At 44.5% G+C, this 21,345-nt stretch overlaps 1 protein-coding gene across 4 annotated transcripts in view; it reads left to right on the forward strand.

Annotated features, from left to right (window-relative positions):
* The window catches only part of LOC140425341 (lysophosphatidylcholine acyltransferase 1-like), a 260,484-nt gene that overhangs the window by 105,595 nt on the left and 133,544 nt on the right, over positions 1 to 21,345 (forward strand). For all 4 annotated transcript variants that reach the window (XM_072509500.1, XM_072509502.1, XM_072509503.1 and 1 more), the window contains exon 3: positions 3,565 to 3,779. In XM_072509500.1, coding sequence (XP_072365601.1) covers positions 3,565 to 3,779 — 215 coding nt within the window. The remainder of the gene's footprint in view (positions 1 to 3,564; positions 3,780 to 21,345) is intronic.

The raw sequence follows: 21,345 nt of genomic DNA on the forward strand, positions 1-21,345 counted from the left end.
GGCACAACATCGTGGGCCGAAGGGCCTGTTCTGTGCTGTATTTTCTATGTTCTATAACATAATTGCTCTAAGAAACAATCCCTCATGCCCTCTTATGAAATCTCCCTCGAGGCTACCTTTGCCAATTTAATTAATCCAGTCAATATGCATGTTAAAATCACCAATGATTACCATTGTGCCCTTCTCACAAGCCCTCATTATTTATTGGCTTATACTATGCCCCACTTTGGAAGTATTGCTCGGGGGCCTGTAAATTATTCCTACCAAGGAGATTTTCCCCTTGTTTTTTATTTCCACCCATGTCGATTCTGCATTTTGGCCCTTGGTGACAATATAATTTCTTAATACAGTCTTGATGTAATCTGTAACCAATAAAGCAACTCCAAGCCTTGGTGTGTCCCTGTAGTGCATTTGTAGATGGTACACACTGCTGCCCCTGTGCTTTGGTGGTGCAGGGAGTGAATGTTGAAGGTGGTGGGTGGGGTGCCAGTCAGGTGGGCTGCATGGTGTTGAGCTTCTTGAATGTTGGAACTGCACTCATCCAGGCAAGTGGAGAGTATTCCATCACATTCCTGTCTTGTATCTTATAGATGCTGGACAGGGTTTGGGGAATCATGAGGTGAGTTGCACACTGCAGAGTTCCTAGTCTCTGACCTGCTCTTATAACCACAGTATTTATATGGCTGGTCCAACCTCTGGTCAGTGGTATCCCAAGGATGTTAGTGGGGGATTCAGTGATGGCAATGCCATCATTGAGACATGATTAGTTTCTCTCTTATTGGAGATGGTTAATGTCTGACACTTGTGTGACGCGGGTATTACTTCTCATGAACTGCTACAGTATCTGAGTAGTCTGGAATGGTGCTGAACATATTGTAATTGACCTCAAAAATGGCACTTGCAACCTTTAGATTGGAGAAAAGTCATTGATGAAGCATTCGAAGATGGTTAGGCTTAGGACAGGATCCTGAGAAAATCCTGTAGCGGTGACCCCTTGTTTTTTTTTAAAAAAGTCATCAGCTTCCTTTACATTAGGTATGACTCCAAGCAGTCGAATGTTTTCCCCTGATTCTCATTGACTTAAATTTTTCTAGGGGCTAATTGCCTTGCATAGTTCCCGGAACTGCCTTTGTCTACCCTATAAGGCATTACTTTGGATGCGATCGAATGGCTACGCTGCACCCAAAAATCAGCTCACCGTGGTGCAGCGTGGCCAATAGAAACTGGGAGAACCCCTCCCGGGATCTACCCAGCTTGCAACGCCTCATGGGATTTAACGCGATCTCGCGAGATGTTGCGATGTAAATACTGTCCATTTGTGAATGGGATCACTTTTAGCCAAATATGCATATTAAGGCGAGACCGCTAGTCTCACTTTAATGCGCAGATTCCTGAGGTACTCGAGGCGTTGGGATCAATCCCCTTCACCTCAGAAACCTCGGGTGAGCACTGTTCAGTAGTGGTCTCCAGAAATGGGGGGAGAGGGGATGGAAATTGTACTCGTGGAGATCTCCCAGAGGATCGGAGGACGCCAGGTGCAGGCCCTCTGAGCAGGGTGGTACCCTGGCACTGCTGGTGCCACCTGGGTCCCAGCCTGGCACTGCCAATGTGCCCAGGGGGCACTGCCAGTGTGCCAGGTTGGCACTGCCAAGGAGCCAAGCTGGCATTTTCTGTGTGCTGGCGATCGGGCTGGGTGCCCTGGGTGGGTGTTTGGGGAGGGAGGTAGACCCCTCCCCATAGTTTGTTGGAGTTTAGGGGGGCCGGGGGTCATGTGGGTCCTCCGGAATCGAGACATCTCTCTCGCTATATTGAGTTTTTCAGTGTAGAAAACACGGGGCTATGTGCAGCCTCGGCTGTGCATTCCCCCGCTGAGACCCCTTATTTAATGTGAGTGGCGTTTATAACCATGTGTTTCACGGTGCTGCGAATGCCAGGAAACACGCGGCTAAATGCACTCGTGTGGGACCTTGTTCTCATTTGGGTAAATTGCACCCTTTGTTTCTTGGGGGTAGTAGAAATATGTAATCACCTATTGAAAGTCTCCTGCTGTTTTGACAAATTAAGTTGCATCAATTTCAGATGAAACCATTTTATTCCGCATTGTCCCGGAATCTGGTCCCAAAGCTCAACTTTTATTTAATTTTATAATCCAATTTTCCAACATAGAGTTTCCACTTTGAGCCAGTCAGAGTAAGAAAGAAGAGGAATAGAGCTTAACATTCTTCTGGTCAGTTTATTTCCAATAAGATAGATTGTGTAGGAATAACCTTTTTTAAAAAGCAAGCCCGGGAGAACAAAGGGTGCACTTTAGGGCAACTGAATTGATGAGTTTGTATACAAATAAACTTTTGCATATGCTTTTTGTTTATTAAGGATGAATATTACGATAATAAAAGTATTTGTGACATTTGAATAGCATTGACAATAATTGTTTGTTTCATCTATTCTTAAAAGTTATAATGTTTATGATTGTAAATCACTGTCATTCTCACTTGTTGACCCAGTGGCATGTATGTAAATTCAGTTATGAACTGTGGAATTAGTTAATTTTTTTCTTCCTCCTTTTGACAGTAGCTTTTATTTGAAACAACTATTTGGTATGTTTTTGCATTTTCTGCATTTAATGTTAGCATCTTCTGTTCCCTTGGAGGCTCTCACTCTGAATAATTTCACAAAGTTTTATATTTTGCTTTTCAAAGTCATAAGTGCCATTCTTTTTGTCTAGTAATGGATCTAAAATTCCCATTGTGGGCAGATGATTGGGCAATGTATATGGTACTAGCGCAGCAAGTATTGAGTTGAAATTCCACCATGCCTAAATTTTGAATCTGAGTTCAATAAGTCTGGTAGTTTGTAAAATTGTTTTATGAGATGTGTGCATTTATGCTCCATCTCTAATTGTCCTTGGAAAAGGTGGTGGTAAGCCATCTGAACTGCTGCAGTCCTTGTATAGCTGCACCCACGGTGCTGTTGGGAAACAAATTCCAGAATTTTGACTGTGGCAATGAAGGACCAATGATATATTTCCAACTCAGGATAGTGAGAGACTTGTGAGGAGCATGGTGTTCCATCCATCTGCTGCCCATGTTCTTTTAGGAGGTCAAAGGCCAATTTTTAGGTATGTTTGAGAAAAAATATCATTTTGCTATATTGTCATAAAATTCATTGATTCACTCATGTTCTCCTGGCCTAAATGCTCTTGATGACTCTGAAGTGACATGGAAAGCCACAACAAAGTAGAACACTAAGAATTCCCTACCCTCTATTGTGGGGTGACTGAGGCAGCTCAAGGAGAAAGCCCAGTATTAACTTCTTTGATTCTAGCAAATTGAAGAATTAGTTAAACAACTCCCACCTTTTAATCGATATGTTAAGTGAATCTAGGAGTAACTGTTAACTTGTTCCTTTAGCAGGGAAAGTAAACAGCTTTGACTCAAGTTGGGAGGAGGGGGGAACTGACTATGGAAAATTGTACAAGTTCCATTATTTCTCAGCTGTGAGATTCTAAGTGCATCATTCACTTGGAAACTGTAGTCTTTGACATATTTATATTTTGTTTTGTAGGACACTGGATTTTTTGCTGAAAGTGATAATGAGAGCTATGTGGTTTGCCGGTGGCTTTCATTGGATGAGTGTAAAGGGGCGGCGTGCTTTACCCACAGAAGCACCTATAATGACATTAGCACCACATTCTTCATACTTTGATGCAATTCCAGTTACCATGACCATGGCTTCCATTGTAATGAAGGCAGAAAGCAAAGACATTCCTATATGGGGAAGTAAGTAATTATTTACTGAACATGATTTAGTAGATGAAAAATCTAGGAATTGGCCCATGTGCCTTTTAGCACAAGACTGAAACTGCTGTATTTGATCTGTACTTATCATTTATTATTATGACATGTTGCAATCTGTTTCATATTCATTGATTGCAGATATTGAAATATGATAGAATTGGAAAACCAGAGATTATTTCTGAAGTGCTGCTGCAAATTTTATGAAACTATTGCCCTGTAGTTGTTTCCAAAAAAAGTCACTTGGTTAAGATTTTCTACCCAGCACTTTTTAGCAATAATTTAACATTTTTGCACTATTCTATTATGTGATTTTGGGATAAGCAAATCCAGTCTCCTCAGTATTGACAAATTTAGCAAACTTGTGGATTGCGTATTGATTTTTTTTTTAATGAACTCTTCTAATACAGCTATTTTGTCATAATTCTTCAGTTCATAGTTATTTCAACCAGTGCTATTTATGAAACTATTCCTATGACTGCTTTAACATTGGTGTTTTTACAGTCAGGCATGTACATGTACTATGTTTTGCTTTAGTAAATATATTCTGAAATTAAAATGCCTGAAGACAACTGAAATCTAATAAATATTAGTGTTGCTAATGTTGTTTGTGTTGCTGACTAAATTTTATACTGTTTCTATCAATTTTCTTTTCTGCACGGGTATGTCATCATAATGCTGCTTTATTATTCAGCTATTGGGAATTGAAAGCAATTTAAATCTACTTCCTAGAATGCTTAAAATCAGTACGCTCATCCTGAGGTTCAAATAGTGATGTAAACGGGGTTAAGTGTTATAGTCGTGTCTTATGATGCTTCTAAGCTGCTTTATAAGATTACAATTTGAGTTGTTCAGACATCAACTCTGACGTTTATTAGTCAGCTTCCTAATTTGCATAATATGAAGACTGTAACTTCTCTATCCTGTTCTACTCCGTTTTAAGACTAACCATTCTCCAAGCATGTAGTTTATTTGTAAAACAGGAAATGAGTCACAGAATTGCAGGGAGCATGTTTTGTGCCTGTTGATAGTTGGTGAAGTGAGCAAATAGGTGGCAGATGAAGTTCAATGTGGAAGAGTGCGACGCCATGCATTTTGGTAGGAAGAACACGGAGGGCAGCACGGTAGCATTGTGGATAGCACAATTGCTTCACAGCTCCAGGGTCCCAGGTTCGATTCCGGCTTGGGTCACTGTCTGTGCGGAGTCTGCACATCCTCCTCGTGTGTGCGTGGGTTTCCTCCGGGTGCTCCGGTTTCCTCCGGGTGCTCCGGTTTCCTCCCACAGTCCAAAGATGTGCAGGTTAGGTGGATTGACCATAATAAATTGCCCTTAGTGTCCCAAATTGCCCTTCGTGTTGGGTGGGGTTACTGGGTTATAGGGATAGGGTGGAGGTGTTGACCTTGGGTAGGGTGCTCTTTCGAAGAACCGGTACAGATTCGATGGGCCGAATGGCCTCCTTCTGCACTGTAAATTCTATAACACAGTGAGACAATATTTAAAAAGAAAAAGGTAAAATTCAGACATGCAGGAGCAGAGGGACCTGGGTTTATATGTACATAGGGAACTATGGAAGGGAACTATCCAACTAGGGAAGGGGCGGTACTGGACCTGGTATTGGGGAATGAGCCCGGCCAGGTGGTAGATGTTTCAGTAGGGGAGCATTTCAGTAACAGTGACCACAATTCAGTAAGTTTTAAACTACTGGTGGACAAGGATAAGAGTGGTCCGAGGATGAATGTGCTAAATTGGGGGAAGGCTAATTATAACAATATTAGGCGGGAACTGAAGAACATAGATTGGGGGCGGATGTTTGAGGGCAAATCAACATCTGACATGTGGGAGGCTTTCAAGTGGCAGTTGAAAGGAATACAGGACCGGCATGTTCCTGTGAGGAAGAAAGATAAATACGGCAATTTTCGGGAACCTTGGATGACGAGTGATATTGTAGGCCTCGTCAAAAAGAAAAAGGAGGCATTTGTCAGGGCTAAAAGGCTGGGAACAGACGAAGCCTGCGTGGAATATAAGGAAAGTAGGAAGGAACTTAAGCAAGGAGTCAGGAGGGCTAGAAGGGGTCACGAAAAGTCATTGGCAAATAGGGTTAAGGAAAATCCCAAGGCTTTTTACACGTACATAAAAAGCAAGAGGGTAGCCAGGGAAGAGTTGGCCCACTGAAGGATAGGCAAGGGGATCTATGTGTGGAGCCAGAGGAAATGGGCGAGGTACTAAATGAATACTTTGCATCAGTATTCACCAAAGAGAAGGAATTGGTAGATGTTGAGTCTGGAGAAGGGGGTGTAGATAGCCTGGGTCACATTGTGATCCAAAAAGACGAGGTGTTGGGTGTCTTAAAAAATATTAAGGTAGATAAGTCCCCAGGGCCTGATGGGATCTACCCCAGAATACTGAAGGAGGCTGGAGAGGAAATTGCTGAGGCCTTGACAGAAATCTTTGGATCCTCACTGTCTTCAGGGGATGTCCCGGAGGACTGGAGAATAGCCAATGTTGTTCCTCTGTTTAAGAAGGGTAGCAAGGATAATCCCGGGAACTACAGGCTGGTGAGCCTTACTTCAGTGGTAGGGAAATTACTGGAGAGAATTCTTCGAGACAGGATCTACTCCCATTTGGAAGCAAATGGACTTATTAGTGAGAGGCAGCACGGTTTTGTGAAGGGGAGGTCGTGTCTCACTAACTTGATAGAGTTTTTCGAGGAGGTCACTAAGATGATTGATGCAGGTAGGGCAGTAGATGTTGTCTATATGGACTTCAGTAAGGCCTTTGACAAGGTCCCTCATGGTAGACTAGTACAAAAGGTGAAGTCACACGGGATCAGGGGTGAGCTGGCAAGGTGGATACAGAACTGGCTAGGCCATAGAAGGCAGAGAGTAGCAATGGAGGGATGCTTTTCTAATTGGAGGGCTGTGACCAGTGGTGTTCCACAGGGATCAGTGCTGGGACCTTTGCTCTTTGTAGTATATATAAATGATTTGGAGGAAAATGTAACTGGTCTGATTAGTAAGTTTGCAGACGACACAAAGGTTGGTGGAATTGCGGATAGTGATGAGGACTGTCGGAGGATACAGCAGGATTTAGATTGTCTGGAGACTTGGGCGGAGAGATGGCAGATGGAGTTTAATCCGGACAAATGTGAGGTAATGCATTTTGGAAGGTCTAATGCAGGTAGGGAATATACAGTGAACGATAGAACCCTCAAGAGTATTGAAAGTCAAAGAGATCTAGGAGTACAGGTCCACAGGTCATTGAAAGGGGCAACACAGGTGGAGAAGGTAGTCAAGAAGGCATACGGCATGCTTGCCTTCATTGGCCGGGGCATTGAGTATAAGAATTGGCAAGTCATGTTGCAGCTGTATAGAACCTTAGTAGGGCCACACTTGGAGTATAGTGTTCAATTCTGGTCGCCACACTACCAGAAGGATGTGGAGGCTTTAGAGAGGGTGCAGAAGAGAATTACCAGAATGTTGCCTGGTATGGAGGGCATTAGCTATGAGGAGCGATTGAATAAACTCGGTTTGTTCTCACTGGAACGAAGGAGGTTGAGGGGAGACCTGATAGAGGTATACAAAATTATGAGGGTCATAGACAGAGTGGATAGTCAGGCTTTTCCCCAGGGTAGAGGGGTCAATTACTAGGGGGCATAGGTTTAAGGTGAGAGGGGCAAGGTTTAGAGTAGATGTACGAGGCAAGTTTTTTACGCAGAGGGTAGTGGGTGCCTGGAACTCGCTACCGGAGGAGGTAGTGGAAGCAGGGACGATAGGGACATTTAAGGGGCATCTTGACAAATATATGAATAGGATGGGAATAGAAGGATACGGACCCAGGAAGTGTAGAAGATTGTAGTTTAGTCGGGCAGCATGGTCGGCACGGGCTTGGAGGGCCGAAGGGCCTGTTCCTGTGCTGTACATTTCTTTGTTCTTTGTTGATAGATCATTGACGTTGGCAGGGCAAGTGGAGAGAGCAGTGAATCAAACATATAGTAGCTTTTGACTACATTGATAGGGGCATAGAGTACCAAAGAGGTTTTGCTGAAATTGTGCAACACACTAGTAAGACCTCAGCTAGACTATTGTGTACAGTCCTGGGTGCCACACCAGAGGAAAGTTCTGAATGCATTGGAGGGAGTGCAGAAGACGTTTACAAGAATGGTTCCAGAGATGAGAAACTTCACATATGAGGACAGATTGGAGGGCTTGCGACTGTTCTCCTTGGAGAGAATACTAATCGGAGATTTGATAGAAACGTTCAAAATCTTGAGGGGACTGGACTGAATAGATGGGGAGAAACAGTTCCCATTCGTAAAAGGATCAAGAATGAAAGAGCACAAGGTTAAAGTGATTTGCAAAAGAAGCAAATGTGATGTGAGAAAAACCTCTTCCACATAACGAGTGGCTCGAATCTGGAATGCACTGCTTGGGAATGGGGTAGAGGCAGGTTCAGTTGAGGCAATCAAGTGGACCATGCAGATGAACGGCATTAAACCATAATGTTTGTTTGGAAATTCGGTGCAGACACAATGGGCCAACTGGCCACCTCTTGTTCTGTAACATACTCCAGTGGCTTCCATAATCTGACCACTCAGTGCCTAAATGTAAATGAGTCTAGCAGCTCCCGAAGACTGAGTGGAGTGAGTATTCTTGGATGATTAACTGTTAATTCAATTACTTCTTTTTAAAACAGCTATAGATGTCTCTCTTTCTCCTGATTTTCTTCCAACATTTCTAAACTTTCAGTCCTTCATGCTGACCAAGACACACATCTTGCTGCTTGTAACATAATGAGAAATAGGACTATAGTCCTATAAATAGTAGGCTATAATAATCTTTATTAGTCTCACAAGTAGGCTTACATTAACATTGCAATGAAGTTACATGAGAAATTCAATCTGTTGAACCTGCTCCGCTAATCATAAGACCATAAGACACAGGAGCAGAATTAGGCCACTCGGCCCATCAAGTCTGCTCCACCATTCAATCATGGCTGATATTTTTCTAATCCCCATTCTCCTGCCTTTTCCCCATAACCCCATATCCCCTTATTAATCAGGAACCTATCTATCTCTGTCTTATAGACACTCAGCGATTTGGCCTCCACAGCATTCTGCGGCAGAGTTCCACAGCATTCTGCGGCAGAGTTCCACAGATTCACCACCCTCTGGCTGAAGAAATTCCTCCTCGTCTCTGTTTTAAAGGATCGTCGTTTTAGTCTGAGATTGTGTCCTCTGCTTCTAGTTTTTCCCCACAAGTGGAAACATCCACTCCACGTCCACTCTATTCAGGCCTCGCAGTATCCTGTAAGTTTCAAGAAGATCCCCTCCTCATCCTTCTAAACTCCAACGAGCACAGACCCAGAGTCCTCAACCATTCCTCATATGACAAACTCTTCATTCTACGGATCATTCTTGTGAACCTCCTCTGGACCCTTTCCAAGGCCAGCACATCCTTCCTTGGATATGGGGCCCAAAACTTCCTAACTGCGACTCAACCTGCACATTAACCTTGAGAATCGTGAACAAGGACTTCCAAGTCCCTTTGTGCTTCTGATTTCCTAAGCATCTTCCCATTTAGAAAATAGTCTACGCCTCCGTTCCTCCTTCCAAAGTGCATAACCTCACACTTTTCCACATTGTATTCCATCTGCCACTCTTTGCCCACTCTCTTAGCCTGTCCAAGTCCTTCTGCAGCCCACCTGCTTCCTCAATACTACCTGTCCCTCTACAGATCTTTGTATCATCTGCAAACTTAGCAACAGTGCCTTCAGTTCCTTCTTCCAGATCATTAATGTATATTGTAAAAAGTTGTGGTCCCAGCACTGACCCCTGAGGCACACCACAAGTCACTGGCTACCATCCTGAAAAAGACCCCTTTATCCCCACTATCTGCCTTCTGCCAGTCAGCCAATCCTCTATCCATGCCAGGATCGTACCCTTAACACCATGGGCTCTTAACTTATTTAACAGTCTCCTATGCGGCACCTTGTCAAAGGCCTTCTGAAAATCTAAATAAATCACGTCCACTGGTTCTCCTTTGTCTAACTTCCTTATTACTTCCTCAAAGAACTTTAACAGATTTGTCAGATATGACCTCCCCTTGACGAAGCCGTGCTGACTCAGTCCTATCTTATCATGCACTTCCAAGTACTCCGCGATCTCATCTTTAATAATGGACTTTAAAATCTTACCAATGATCGAAGTCAGGCTAACCGGCCTATAATTTCTCCTCTTCTGCTTCCCTTGCTTCTTAAACAGGAGTGCTACATTAGCCACTTCCCAGTCCTCTAGGACCCTTCCTGCCTCCAATGATTCCTGAAAGATCACCACCAATGTCTCCACAATCTCTTTGGCTATCTCTTTTAGATTTATCCACCTTCAGACCTTTCAGTTTCCCCAGAACCTTCTCCTTAATGATGGTTGCTGCACTCACCTCTGCCCCCTCATTCTTCTGGAGCACTGGCATCCCACTGGTGTCTTCCATCAGTGAAGACTTATGTAAAGTAACTATTCAGTTCCTCTGCCATTTCTTTGTTTCCTATTATTACTTCAGCCACATTTTCCAGTGGTCCAATGTCTATTTTGCCCCTCTTTTCTTTTATATAGTGAATCCTATCTTCCTTTATATTACCAGCTAGCTTGCACTCATATTTCATCTCCCCCTTATTGCTTTTTTAGTTGTCCTCTGCTCACTTTCAAAATCTTCCCAATACTCTGCCTTCCCACTGATCCTCGCCACTTTGGATGCTTTTTCTTTTGCTTTTATGCCGTCCTTGACTTTCCTCGTCAGCCATGGATGCCTTGTTCTCCCCTTAGCTTGTTTCCTCCTCCTTGGGATGAATTTCTGTTGTGCCTCCCGAATAACCTCCAAAAACTCCTGCCACTGCTGTTCCACTGTCTTCCCTGCTCGGCTCATTTTCCAATCGACTCTGGCCAGCTCCTCCCTCATGTCTTTGCAGTTACATCTGATTCCAGCTTCTCCCCCTCAAATGCAGGGTAAATTCTATCATATTGTGGTCACTGCTCCCTAAGGGTTCCTTCACCTTAAGTTCCCTAATCAAGTCTGCCTCATTACACATCACCAAATCCAGAATTGCTTGTTCCCTAGTAGGCTCTGTCACAAGCTGCTCCAAAAAAACCATAAAATTCCTTTTCTTGGGATCCACTACCAAACTGATTTTCGCAGTCCACCTGTATATTGAAGTCCCCAATGATTATTATAATATTACCTTATAACATGCCTTTCTGCCCCACATCCTGACTACTACTCGGCGTCTTTTTACCTTTGCGATCCCTCAACTCTACCCACAGAGACTCTGTCTACTGATCCTATATCGCTCCTTGCTATCGATTTAACTTCATTCCTTACTAACAATGCAACTCCGTCCCCTTTGCCCAGCTGCCTGTCCTTTCAATAGGACACATATCCATGGATATTTAGATCCCAGCCCTGATCCCCATGCAGCCACGTCTCTGTGATGCCCACAACATCGTACTGGCCAATTTCAATGTGCATAACAAGCTCATTTACCTTGTCATAGATGATCTGATTGTGGCCTTTTCTGCTCCCCTTAACCCTTGATTCCCTTGCCAACCAAAATGTTGTCTATCTCCACATTAAATGTATTCAATCACTTGGCCTCCACTGCTCTCTTTGAAGAGGATTTCAACGATAATTACTCTCTGAGGAGAAATTCTTCCTTGTTTCTTGTCTTAAATGGGAGATGTCTTATTTTGAAACCATGCCCCCAGTTCTAGATTTCCCCATTAAAGTAAACATCCTCTCAACACCTATCCTGTGAAATCTGCTCAAAATCCTTAATGTTTCAATGTGACAACCTCTCATTCTTCTAAACTCCAATGAGTATAGGCCTAACCTGCTCAATCTTTCCTTCAACCCCTTCATCTCAAGAAAAAATCTGGGGAACCTTTTGAACTGCTTCCATTGCAAGTAGAGCCTTCTTAGATAAGGAGACTGAAGTTTTCCACAGTACTCCAGGTAACCAATGCCCTGTACAGATGTAGCAAGACTTCCCTACTTTTTTCATACTCAATCCTGCTTGCATTAAAGGCCAACATTCAATTTACCTTTCTATTTACTTGCTGTACCTTCATATAACAGCAGTGAACTGTTATTTGGCATCTTGTCAAATATCTTTTGGAAATTCAAATACACTATATCTATTGGTTCCTTTTATTTTCCGTGCTTGTTTTCTAAATGTCATGCTATTATCTCCTTAACAGATGTTAGCATTTTCCTAATGACAGATGTTATTCTAACTGGCCTATAGTTTCCTGCTTTCTGTCTCCCTTCGTGAATAGTGAGGTTACATTTGTGGTTTTCCAATCCACTGGGACCTTTCGAGAATCTTGGAGATTTTGGAAGATTACAATTAATGCATCCAGTTCTTTACAGCAGCTACTTCTAAGACCCTAGGTCCAAGGAAATTGTCAGCCTTTAGTCCTATTTGGGGCGGGTTTAGCACAGTGGGCTAAACAGCTGGTTTGTAATGCAGAACAAGGCAGCAGCGCGGGTTCAATTCCCGTACCGGCCTCCTCGAACAGGCGCCGGAATGTGGCGACTCGGGGCTTTTCACAGTAAAGCCTACTTGTGACAAGCGATTATTGTTGTTGTTATTATTATGTTTCAGTATTTTTTCTCTAGTAATTGTGATGGTTTTAACTTCCTCCCCTCGGGGATGCTTTTTGTGTCTTCTATTTTGAAGAAAGATACAAAATATTTGTTCAAAGTCTCTGGCATTTCATTGTTTACCATTATTAATTCTCCATCCTCACTTTGTATGGGGCCATGCTCACTTTAATATAGCTCTGCTTTTTAATATAAGATCTTGCTGTCAATTGTTCTGTGAGGAGACTAAGATCTCACACCATATATATTTTACAAAAATATATTCTCCTAGCTATTCCTAAAACCTCAAATGTTGGAGAAGGTCTTTTAAAATGGCTGAATCATCTATGTCTGTCGCCCTCGAACAAAAGGAAATATCTGGCAGTATGAATGAAACTTGCACCTCGTTGTCCCCGAAGAGAGCTATACAAAGGCTGTCTGCATTTCATAACAAAGGTTGGCCAACCAGAGCCTACTTGTCTTAGTAGAATCCCTACAGTGCGGAAGGAGGCCATTTGGTCCGTAGAGTCTGCACCAACCCTCAGAGTATTCCCCCGCCTATCCCAATAACCCCTTAAACTAACCTACACATCTCTTTTGAACACCAAGGGGCAATTTAGCATCCCCAATCCACCTACCCTGCACATCTTTGGACTGTTCAGACAAAGTGTTCCGTATCCTTACGTTCAATTCTTAATGGTTGAGACATTTAACCATCTTGGAGACCTAGAGAAAGGTTACACAAGCCTTGTCAAAGATGATGTGGAGAGGTTGGAGTCATATGGCATGGACCTATAGTTGGCGGAACCAGTTATATTGCCTACAAATATCAGTATAAAGTCAGTCTGTTGTTTGTCATCCTACAAACAACCTCACGGAAAAGGGGCTCTGTCCACGTTGAAGTCCTGGTCTCATCTACACAGCTTCGGCTGGAACTTCTGTACCCTTGCCTATAAGACTGATTCACCTCTTGTGTGCCTACCTCATTGTGCGAAACCAACCAGAACCACCAGAAAAGTGAACTGTACTGCCATCGGTTTTCAGCCCGTCTACCTTCATGGAGGAATATCTCATTCGACTTGATTCTCGATGCTGGACCCACATGAAACAATATTTATGTTTCTGTGGTCTCTGCACCATTCAACTCTTTCTCTATCCCACATTTACTGTATGAATGCAAAGGAGGCAACGTTCTCACCCTCCAGTGCAATCAAATAAAAAAACCTTCAATCTCAAGTTTGCTGTGGGGTTACTAATAGAAAATTGAATCATGCCAAACTGAGGGGTCGGGAAATACAACAAGGGACGCTAATTAAAAACACCTTTCAGTTTGCGGACGGGTAGCGAGAGGAGTAATCAGTGCGTTTAAATTACTCCCCATTTGTCCATAACATTTTGTTTCTTGCTAGGTTTCTCTCATACCATCAATTTCTACCTTTTAGTTTTTTTGTTATCCATTCCAAAATTTTCCCAATTTTCTGGACTACCACTAATCTTTGTAGCATTGTACACCTTTTCTTTGAATTTGATACCATCCTTAATTTCCTTAGCTACGGATAGACCATCCTTTCTTTTTTTCCCCCCTCAATGGAATATATTTTAATTGAGAGTTCTGAAATACCTTCTTAAATGTCTGCCATTGTTTTTCAACCATCTTCCATTCCATTTTGGTCAACTCTGCCTTCATACCTGTGTAATTGATCAGACCAAAGTTTCTCACCTTCAAACTGAATGTGTAATTCAATTGTATTATGGTTATTCTTTCCGAGAGGATCCTTTTCTATGAGGTCATTCTTTAATCCTGTCTCATTACCAGGTCTAAAATACCTGGTTTCTGGTCAGTGATAACTTGTAGGATATTAAATATTATGTGGAGGTGATTAATTTTGTTCCCACCATTTATGATGGTCACTGCCTGGTACGTGGCATGAATGCTGCTTTGTACGTAATAACCCAATTCGGGATGTTATCCAGACAGTTCATAAACTTCATTATTATCTGAGGATTCAAAACTTGTTCTGGACGTTAAATCATCAGCTAGCAGCCCAACCACTAACCTTACAATGAAGAGACGATGATTTATGATTCAACAGAACCCTGAGGGTCCCTGAATTAATGTTCTGGAGCTAAAATAATTAACCACCAACAATCATGATGACTAGTCAGTGAAGAGTTCCCTAAACCCAATTGACTTCAGTTTTACTTTGGTTGCTGGCTTCAGATTTGGTTGAATGATGCCTTTTATGTAAAAGGGAGTCACTCATAGCTCACCTCATCTTATCCAACTCCTACAGCTATTGCTTTATTACTCTATTCCTAGACATCAACAAAGCGATGTCAACAGTGTTATGAAATGACAATTGACAACCTGTCCATCAATGCTAAGTTTGGGTTTCACCAGGACCTTTAGATCTCCATCTTAGCCAAAACTGGGACACAAAACATGAATTCCAGAGATGGAGATACTCAGAGGGTCTGGCAGCATCTGCGGTGAGAAAAACAGGCCTGGCAGCATCTATGGTGAGAGTAACAGTTAACGTTTCAGAAGTGGGAAAAGATAGAGATGTTTTTATACATTTTAAGCAAGTGAAAAGGAGAGAATGGGCAAAGGACAAAAGGGAAGGCCTGTGATAGGGTAGACGGCAGAGAAATCTTACATAACAAAAGGTTGATTGTGCAAGGTCAAAGGGAGTGGTAATGATACCCCATGAATGATAACCGAACTGAGATTATACCCATCAGGACAGTTTGTTCGCCTCTAAGAGAAAACCTGAGCGGTGACAGCAAAAAGGACTTTCAGTTTTTGAAATAGGGTAGATGTGGAGAACATGTGCCCGCTTCCAGGTGAGACCAGAACCAGAGGCAATAAATATAAGATTCTTCTAATAAGTATCGTGTAGCATGAACACTGGCATGGACCTATTGGGCTAAATGGTTTGTTTCTGTGCTATGAATGCTTTGTAATGTTATAGTGACTGACTGGCTGGTGGATTAAAGCCTCATTTTGAATGTAGCACATTTCTGCTTGCATGTTTGATTTAATCATTCAGAACTAATTTTACACAAGAATACTGACTGTCCAGAAACAAAACAAATGCTGAAGTGCCGTTTTTTATCTTTTATGTATTCGCTGGAACAACAGAACTGATTTGAACTAGAGTTGGTTCAATGCGACAGCAGATTGCTGCGAAATATGCTGTATGCCAATTAATGAGGATGATTATTCAACCCAGTTCAGATCAATTGAAATAGAAATGAATAGATGGAAACAGACTTGAACTAATAAATATCTGAGCGAGAAACCGATTAAGGTAGCATAGTGGCTAGCATTGTTGCTTCACAGCTTCAGGATCCCAGGTTCGCTTCCTGGCTTGGGTCACTGTCTGTGCGGTGCGAAGCCTACACTTTCTTACTGTGTCTGAGTGGGTTTCCTCCGGGTGCTCCGGTTTCCTCCCTCAAGTCCCAAAAGATGTGCTGTTAGGTAATTTGGCCATTCTGAATTCTCCCTCTGCGTACCCGAATAGGCGCCAGAATGTGGTGACTAGCGGCTTTTCACAGTAACTTAATTGCAGTGTTAATGTAAGCCTACTTCTGACAAAGATTGTTATTATTATTATTATTATTAACAATTGAAGTCTGATCCCTTTGTTATTTTCTGTTTCTTTTAAATTTGGCTTTGCAGATCTGTGGTCACTTTTCAGGGCAGCATAGTGGTTAGCACAGTGGCATCACAGCACCAGTGTCCCATGTTCAATTCCTTGCTGGGTCACTGTCTGTGCGGAGTCTGCACGTTCTCCCCGTGTGTGCGTGGGTTTCCCCCGGGTGCTCCGGTTTCCTCCCACAGTCCAAAGACGTGCAAGTTAGGTGGATTGGCCATGCTAAATTGCCCTTCGTATCCAAAAAAAGATTAGGAGGGGTTATTGGGTTACGGGGATAGGGTGGAAGTGAGGGCTTAAGTAGGTTGGTGCAGATTCGATGGGCTGAATGGCCTCCTTCTGCACTGTATGTTCTATGATTAATACAATGCTTTAAAGTCATTTTTCTAAAATTTTTTGGTTCTGTTCATACAATAGTATGGCAGCACGGTAGCATTGTGGATAGCACAATTGCTTCACAGCTCCAGGGTCCCAGGTTCGATTCCGGCTTGGGTCACTGTGCGGAGTCTGCACATCCTCCCCGTGTGTGCGTGGGTTTCCTCCGGGTGCTCCGGTTTCCTCCCACAGTCCAAAGATGTGCAGGTTAGGTGGATTGGCCATGGTAAATTGCCCTTAGTGTCCAAAATTGCCCTTAGTGTTGGGTGGGGTTACTGGGTTATGGGTGGAGGTGTGGACCTTGGGTAGGGTGCTCGTTCCAAGAGCCGGTGCAGACTCGATGGGCCGAATGGCCTCCTTCTGAACTGTAAATTCTATATAGTTATGAACATGGAAAGCAGTTGCTACATTAAAGTATATAATGTAAACTATGGGTTTCTTGAGCTATCCAATATTCATTCAAAACTATCAGTCTACAAACAACTTGCATTGCATTCAACTTTCAACATGGCAAAATATCATAAGGCAGTTTTTTTTTAAAAAAAACAATTTTTTTTCTCAGAATACTACTGTCCATTGAGATTCAGGTGCATCACAGAATTTGCAACAGATTAGCATCCTGTAAATAAAATGAAGTCAAAAGCTCACAGCAGAATTCAGGGAAATGTAGAGTGGGAACCCAAAACACAGGAAACTAGAAAGATATGAGAGGCAAGTTGACTGTGGTAGAATGGAAGACTTTATAAAAAGGTATCATGGTAGGCAGGCAATGGCTAGCATTCAAAGAAATATACATTCCTTTGAGACACGAGCCCAACAGGAAAAGCGATCCAACGTGGCTAACAGGAGAAGTTAAAGAATGTATTAGATCAAAGGAAGTGGCTTATAAATTTGCCAAAGAAGTAAGTCAACATATAAACGGACTGTAAAAGCTTCTATAGGAAAGTAAAAAGGAAAAGATTAGCAAAGAGATAACTAGGCACTTCACAGAGACAGGCGAATTTATCATGGGAATAAGGAAATGGCAGAGAAACTCAATGAATACTTTGTGTCTTGTCTTCACAGAGGAAGTTATGAGAAACCTCCCAGAAATAAGAAAAAAAACAAGGGGCTAGCGAGAATGAGGCATTGAATTGAATTAATGTTAGTAAAATGTCTTACTGGAAAACATAATCGGGCTGAAAGTTGTTAAATCCCTGGACCTTGTGAGCTTCATCCCAGAGTGATGAAAGAGGTGGCTGTGGTGGTCATCTTGCAAAGTTCTATAGATTTTGCAATGGTTCCTGGAGATTGGAAGGTAGCAAATGTAACCCCACTATTTAAGGAAGGAGGGACATATTAAAAATATCACGGGCTATGGGGATAGTGTGGGTAAAATGCCACTGAGATAGATCTGCAATAATCTAGCTGAATGATGAAGGAAGCTCGAAGAGTTGAATCTCCTCCTACTTCATATGTTCCTAAGATGTGGAGATGCCGTCTTTGGACTGGGGTGAGCACAGTAAGAAGTCTTACAACACCAGGTTAAAGTCCAACAGGATTGTTTCGGATCACTAGCTTTCGGAGCACAGCTCCTTCCTCAGATGCATGAAGAGGTGGGTTCCAGAAACAAAGTCAGTGATGCAAGACGACACTTTGAATGCGGGTCTTTGCAGGTAATTAAGTCTTTACAGGTCCAGACGGACCAACTGGAGAGAGGGATAATCACAGGTTAAAGAGGTGTGAATTGTCTCAAGCCGGGGCAGTTGGTAGGATTTCGCAAGCCCAGGCCAGATGGTAGGGGGTGAATGTAATGCGGCATGAATCCAACGTCCGGTTGAGGCCGTACTCGTGTGCGGAACATGGCTATAAGTTTCTGTTCAGCGATTCTGCGTTTTCGCGAGTCCTGAAGGCCGCCTTGGAGAATGATTACCCGAAGATCAGCGGCTGAATGCCCTTGACTGCTGAAGTGTTCCCCGACTGGAAGGGAACATTCCTGCCTGGCGACTGTCGCGCAATGCCTGTTCATCCATTGTCGCAGCGTCTGCATGGTCTCGCCAATGTACCACGCTTCGGGACATACTTTCCTGCAGCGTATGAAGTAGACAACATTGGCCGAGTTGCACAAGTGTGTACCACATACCTGGGTGGTGTTCTTATGTGTAATGGTGATGATCTGGCACGTCTTGCAGAGATTGCCATGGCAGGGTTGTGTGGTGTCGTGGTCGCTGTTCTGAAGGCTGGGTAGTTTGCTGCAAACAAAGATCTAATTGAGGTTGCGCGATTGAAGACAAGTAGTGGGGATGACCTTGGCAAGATCTTCGTCTTCATTGATGATGTGTTGAAGGCTGTGAAGAAGATGTCGTCATTTCTCCACTCCGGGGAAGTACTGGATGACAAAGGGTGTCCAGTGATTCTTCACCTTTGGGCCAAAGGAAAACAATGTCATTGATGTATCTGGTGTATAATGTTGGTTGAAGGTCCTGTGCGATGAGGAGGTCTTGTTCAAACTTTTGCATGAAGATGTTGGCATATTGAGGTGTGAATTTGGTCGCCATGGCAGTTCCGTGTGTCTGGATGAAGAACTTGTTGACGAAGGTGAAGACGTTGTGATCCAGAATGAAGTGGATAAGTTGCAGAATTGTGTCTGGAGATTGGCAGTTGTCGGTGTTGAGTACTGAGGCTGTTGCAGCAATGCCGTTATCATGGGGGATGCTGGTGTAGAGCGCCAAGACGTCCATTGTGACAAGGAATGTTCCTGGTTTCACTGGTCCATGCGTGCTGTGTTTCAGTAAGAATTCAGTCGTATCTCGACAGAAGCTAGGCGTTCCTTGTACGATGGGTTTCAAGATGCCCTCGTTCAGTCTCACACAGGGCCCCATTGTCTGATACGATAGGACGGCCTGATGTATTGGCCTTGTGTATTTTTGGGAGGCAGTAGAGATCTCCAACGCGGGGAGTACGTGGAATGAGAGCACGTAGGTGCTCTGAAGGTCTGGATCTTCATTCACCTGAGGAAGGAGCAGCGCTCCGAAAGCTAGTGACATCGAAACAAACCTGTTGGACTTTAACCTGGTGTTGTAAAACTTCTTACTGTCTGGATCCAAGGTCTTGATCAGTCTGTTGAGTTGACGAGTGTGTTCTTTGGTCGGATCTGCGGGTAACTGTAGTGTTACTGGTTGTTGAGTTGTCGGTACACTTCTTGCAGTAGTCCATTCTGTTTAGTATGACTGTGGCCCCTCCTTTGTCTACTGGTTCGATGACGATGTTGCCGTTGGCCTTGAGAGCGCGGATGGCGTTGCGTTGTGCTTGGGGTGACGTTCGGGGCTGTCTTGTGAATGCGACTGATGAATCTGGCATTGACGCGACTCCTAACGGCTTGAGCCATGTCACGTCCAGGGCCAAGTTGAGGGGAGTGTGCCTTCCGGATGGGTCCAATTCGACTCTTTCCTCTTCGGTTGCTGAACCGCAGATCCCTCGGTCTGCTGTTCCGGCTCATTGGTTGTCTCATTGGGTTCTCTGTCGGCCTCTTGGGGTCTGTGGAAGAACTCCCGGAGCCTCATTCGCCTGATGAATTCCTCCGTGTCTGTCACGAGACTGATGGGGTTATGTTCCTAAGCACAGTTGAACAACTTTGCATTTCCCATGTTACGTTAAACTTCCAAAAAAAGGCTAACGTGTTTGAATTTTCAATCACTATCCTATGAGATCTCTTAACACCCAAGATTTTGATGAAGGTTTACTAGGCATGTTGGGGGGTGGTGGTGGTGCTGGGGGGGGGGGGGGGAAAGAATGTTTGCCTACATTAATAAGGGGTGGGATTCTGCGACCCCCGCCCCCCCCCGTTCAGAGAATCGCCGGGGGCCGGCGTGAATCCCGTCCCCGCCGTCCTCCGAATTCTCCGACCCCCCAAAATTTGGCCCGGCGTAAATCGCGCCACCCGCCTCGGAGAATGGCGGGGACCGGCACAACGCTATGGGCCCCGGGGCTACCCGAATTCTGCCAGCTGGATGGGCCGAAGTCCCGCCGACGAGACCACGGGTCACTACGGTGTAAACTAAAACACCTATATAACGGCGTCAACCAGTGCTGATAGTTGACGCCGGACAGCGCAGAGGTAGGTCACGGCGTGGGGTGGCCGCAGGAGAAGTGACTGCGCCACCGCAGTCGGTGTGCAGCGGGGTGGGGGTGTGTGTGTGTGGAGGGGTGTGTGTGTGTGGAGGGGTGTGTGTGTGTGGAGGGGTGTGTGTGTGTGTGGAGGGGTGTGTGTGTGTGTGGAGGGGTGTGTGTGTGTGTGGAGGGGTGTGTGTGTGTGTGGAGGGGTGTGTGTGTGTGTGTGGAGGGGTGTGTGTGTGTGTGGAGGGGTGTGTGTGTGTGTGGAGGGGGGTGTGTGTGTGGAGGGGGGGGTGTGTGTGGAGGGGGGGTGTGTGTGTGTGGAGGGGGGGTGTGTGTGTGTGGAGGGGGGGGTGTGTGTGTGGAGGGGGGTGTGTGTGTGTGGAGGGGGGGGTGTGTGTGTGGAGGGGTGTGTGTGTGGAGGGGGGGGTGTGTGTGTGGAGGGGGGTGTGTGTGTGTGGAGGGGGGGGTGTGTGTGTGGAGGGGTGTGTGTGTGGAGGGGGGGGTGTGTGTGTGGAGGGGGGTGTGTGTGTGTGGAGGGGGGTGTGTGTGCGTGGAGGGGTGTGTGTGCGTGGAGGGGTGTGTGTGCGTGGAGGGGTGTGTGTGCGTGGAGGGGTGTGTGTGCGTGGAGGGGTGTGTGTGCGTGGAGGGGTGTGTGTGCGTGGAGGGGTGTGTGTGCGTGGAGGGGTGTGTGTGTGCGGAGGGGTGTGTGTGTGCGGAGGGGTGTGTGTGTGCGGAGGGGTGTGTGTGTGCGGAGGGGTGTGTGTGTGGAGGGGTGTGTGTGTGTGGAGGGGTGT

Source organism: Scyliorhinus torazame, chromosome 6, assembly GCF_047496885.1.
Source record: "Scyliorhinus torazame isolate Kashiwa2021f chromosome 6, sScyTor2.1, whole genome shotgun sequence".
NCBI lineage: Eukaryota > Metazoa > Chordata > Chondrichthyes > Carcharhiniformes > Scyliorhinidae > Scyliorhinus > Scyliorhinus torazame.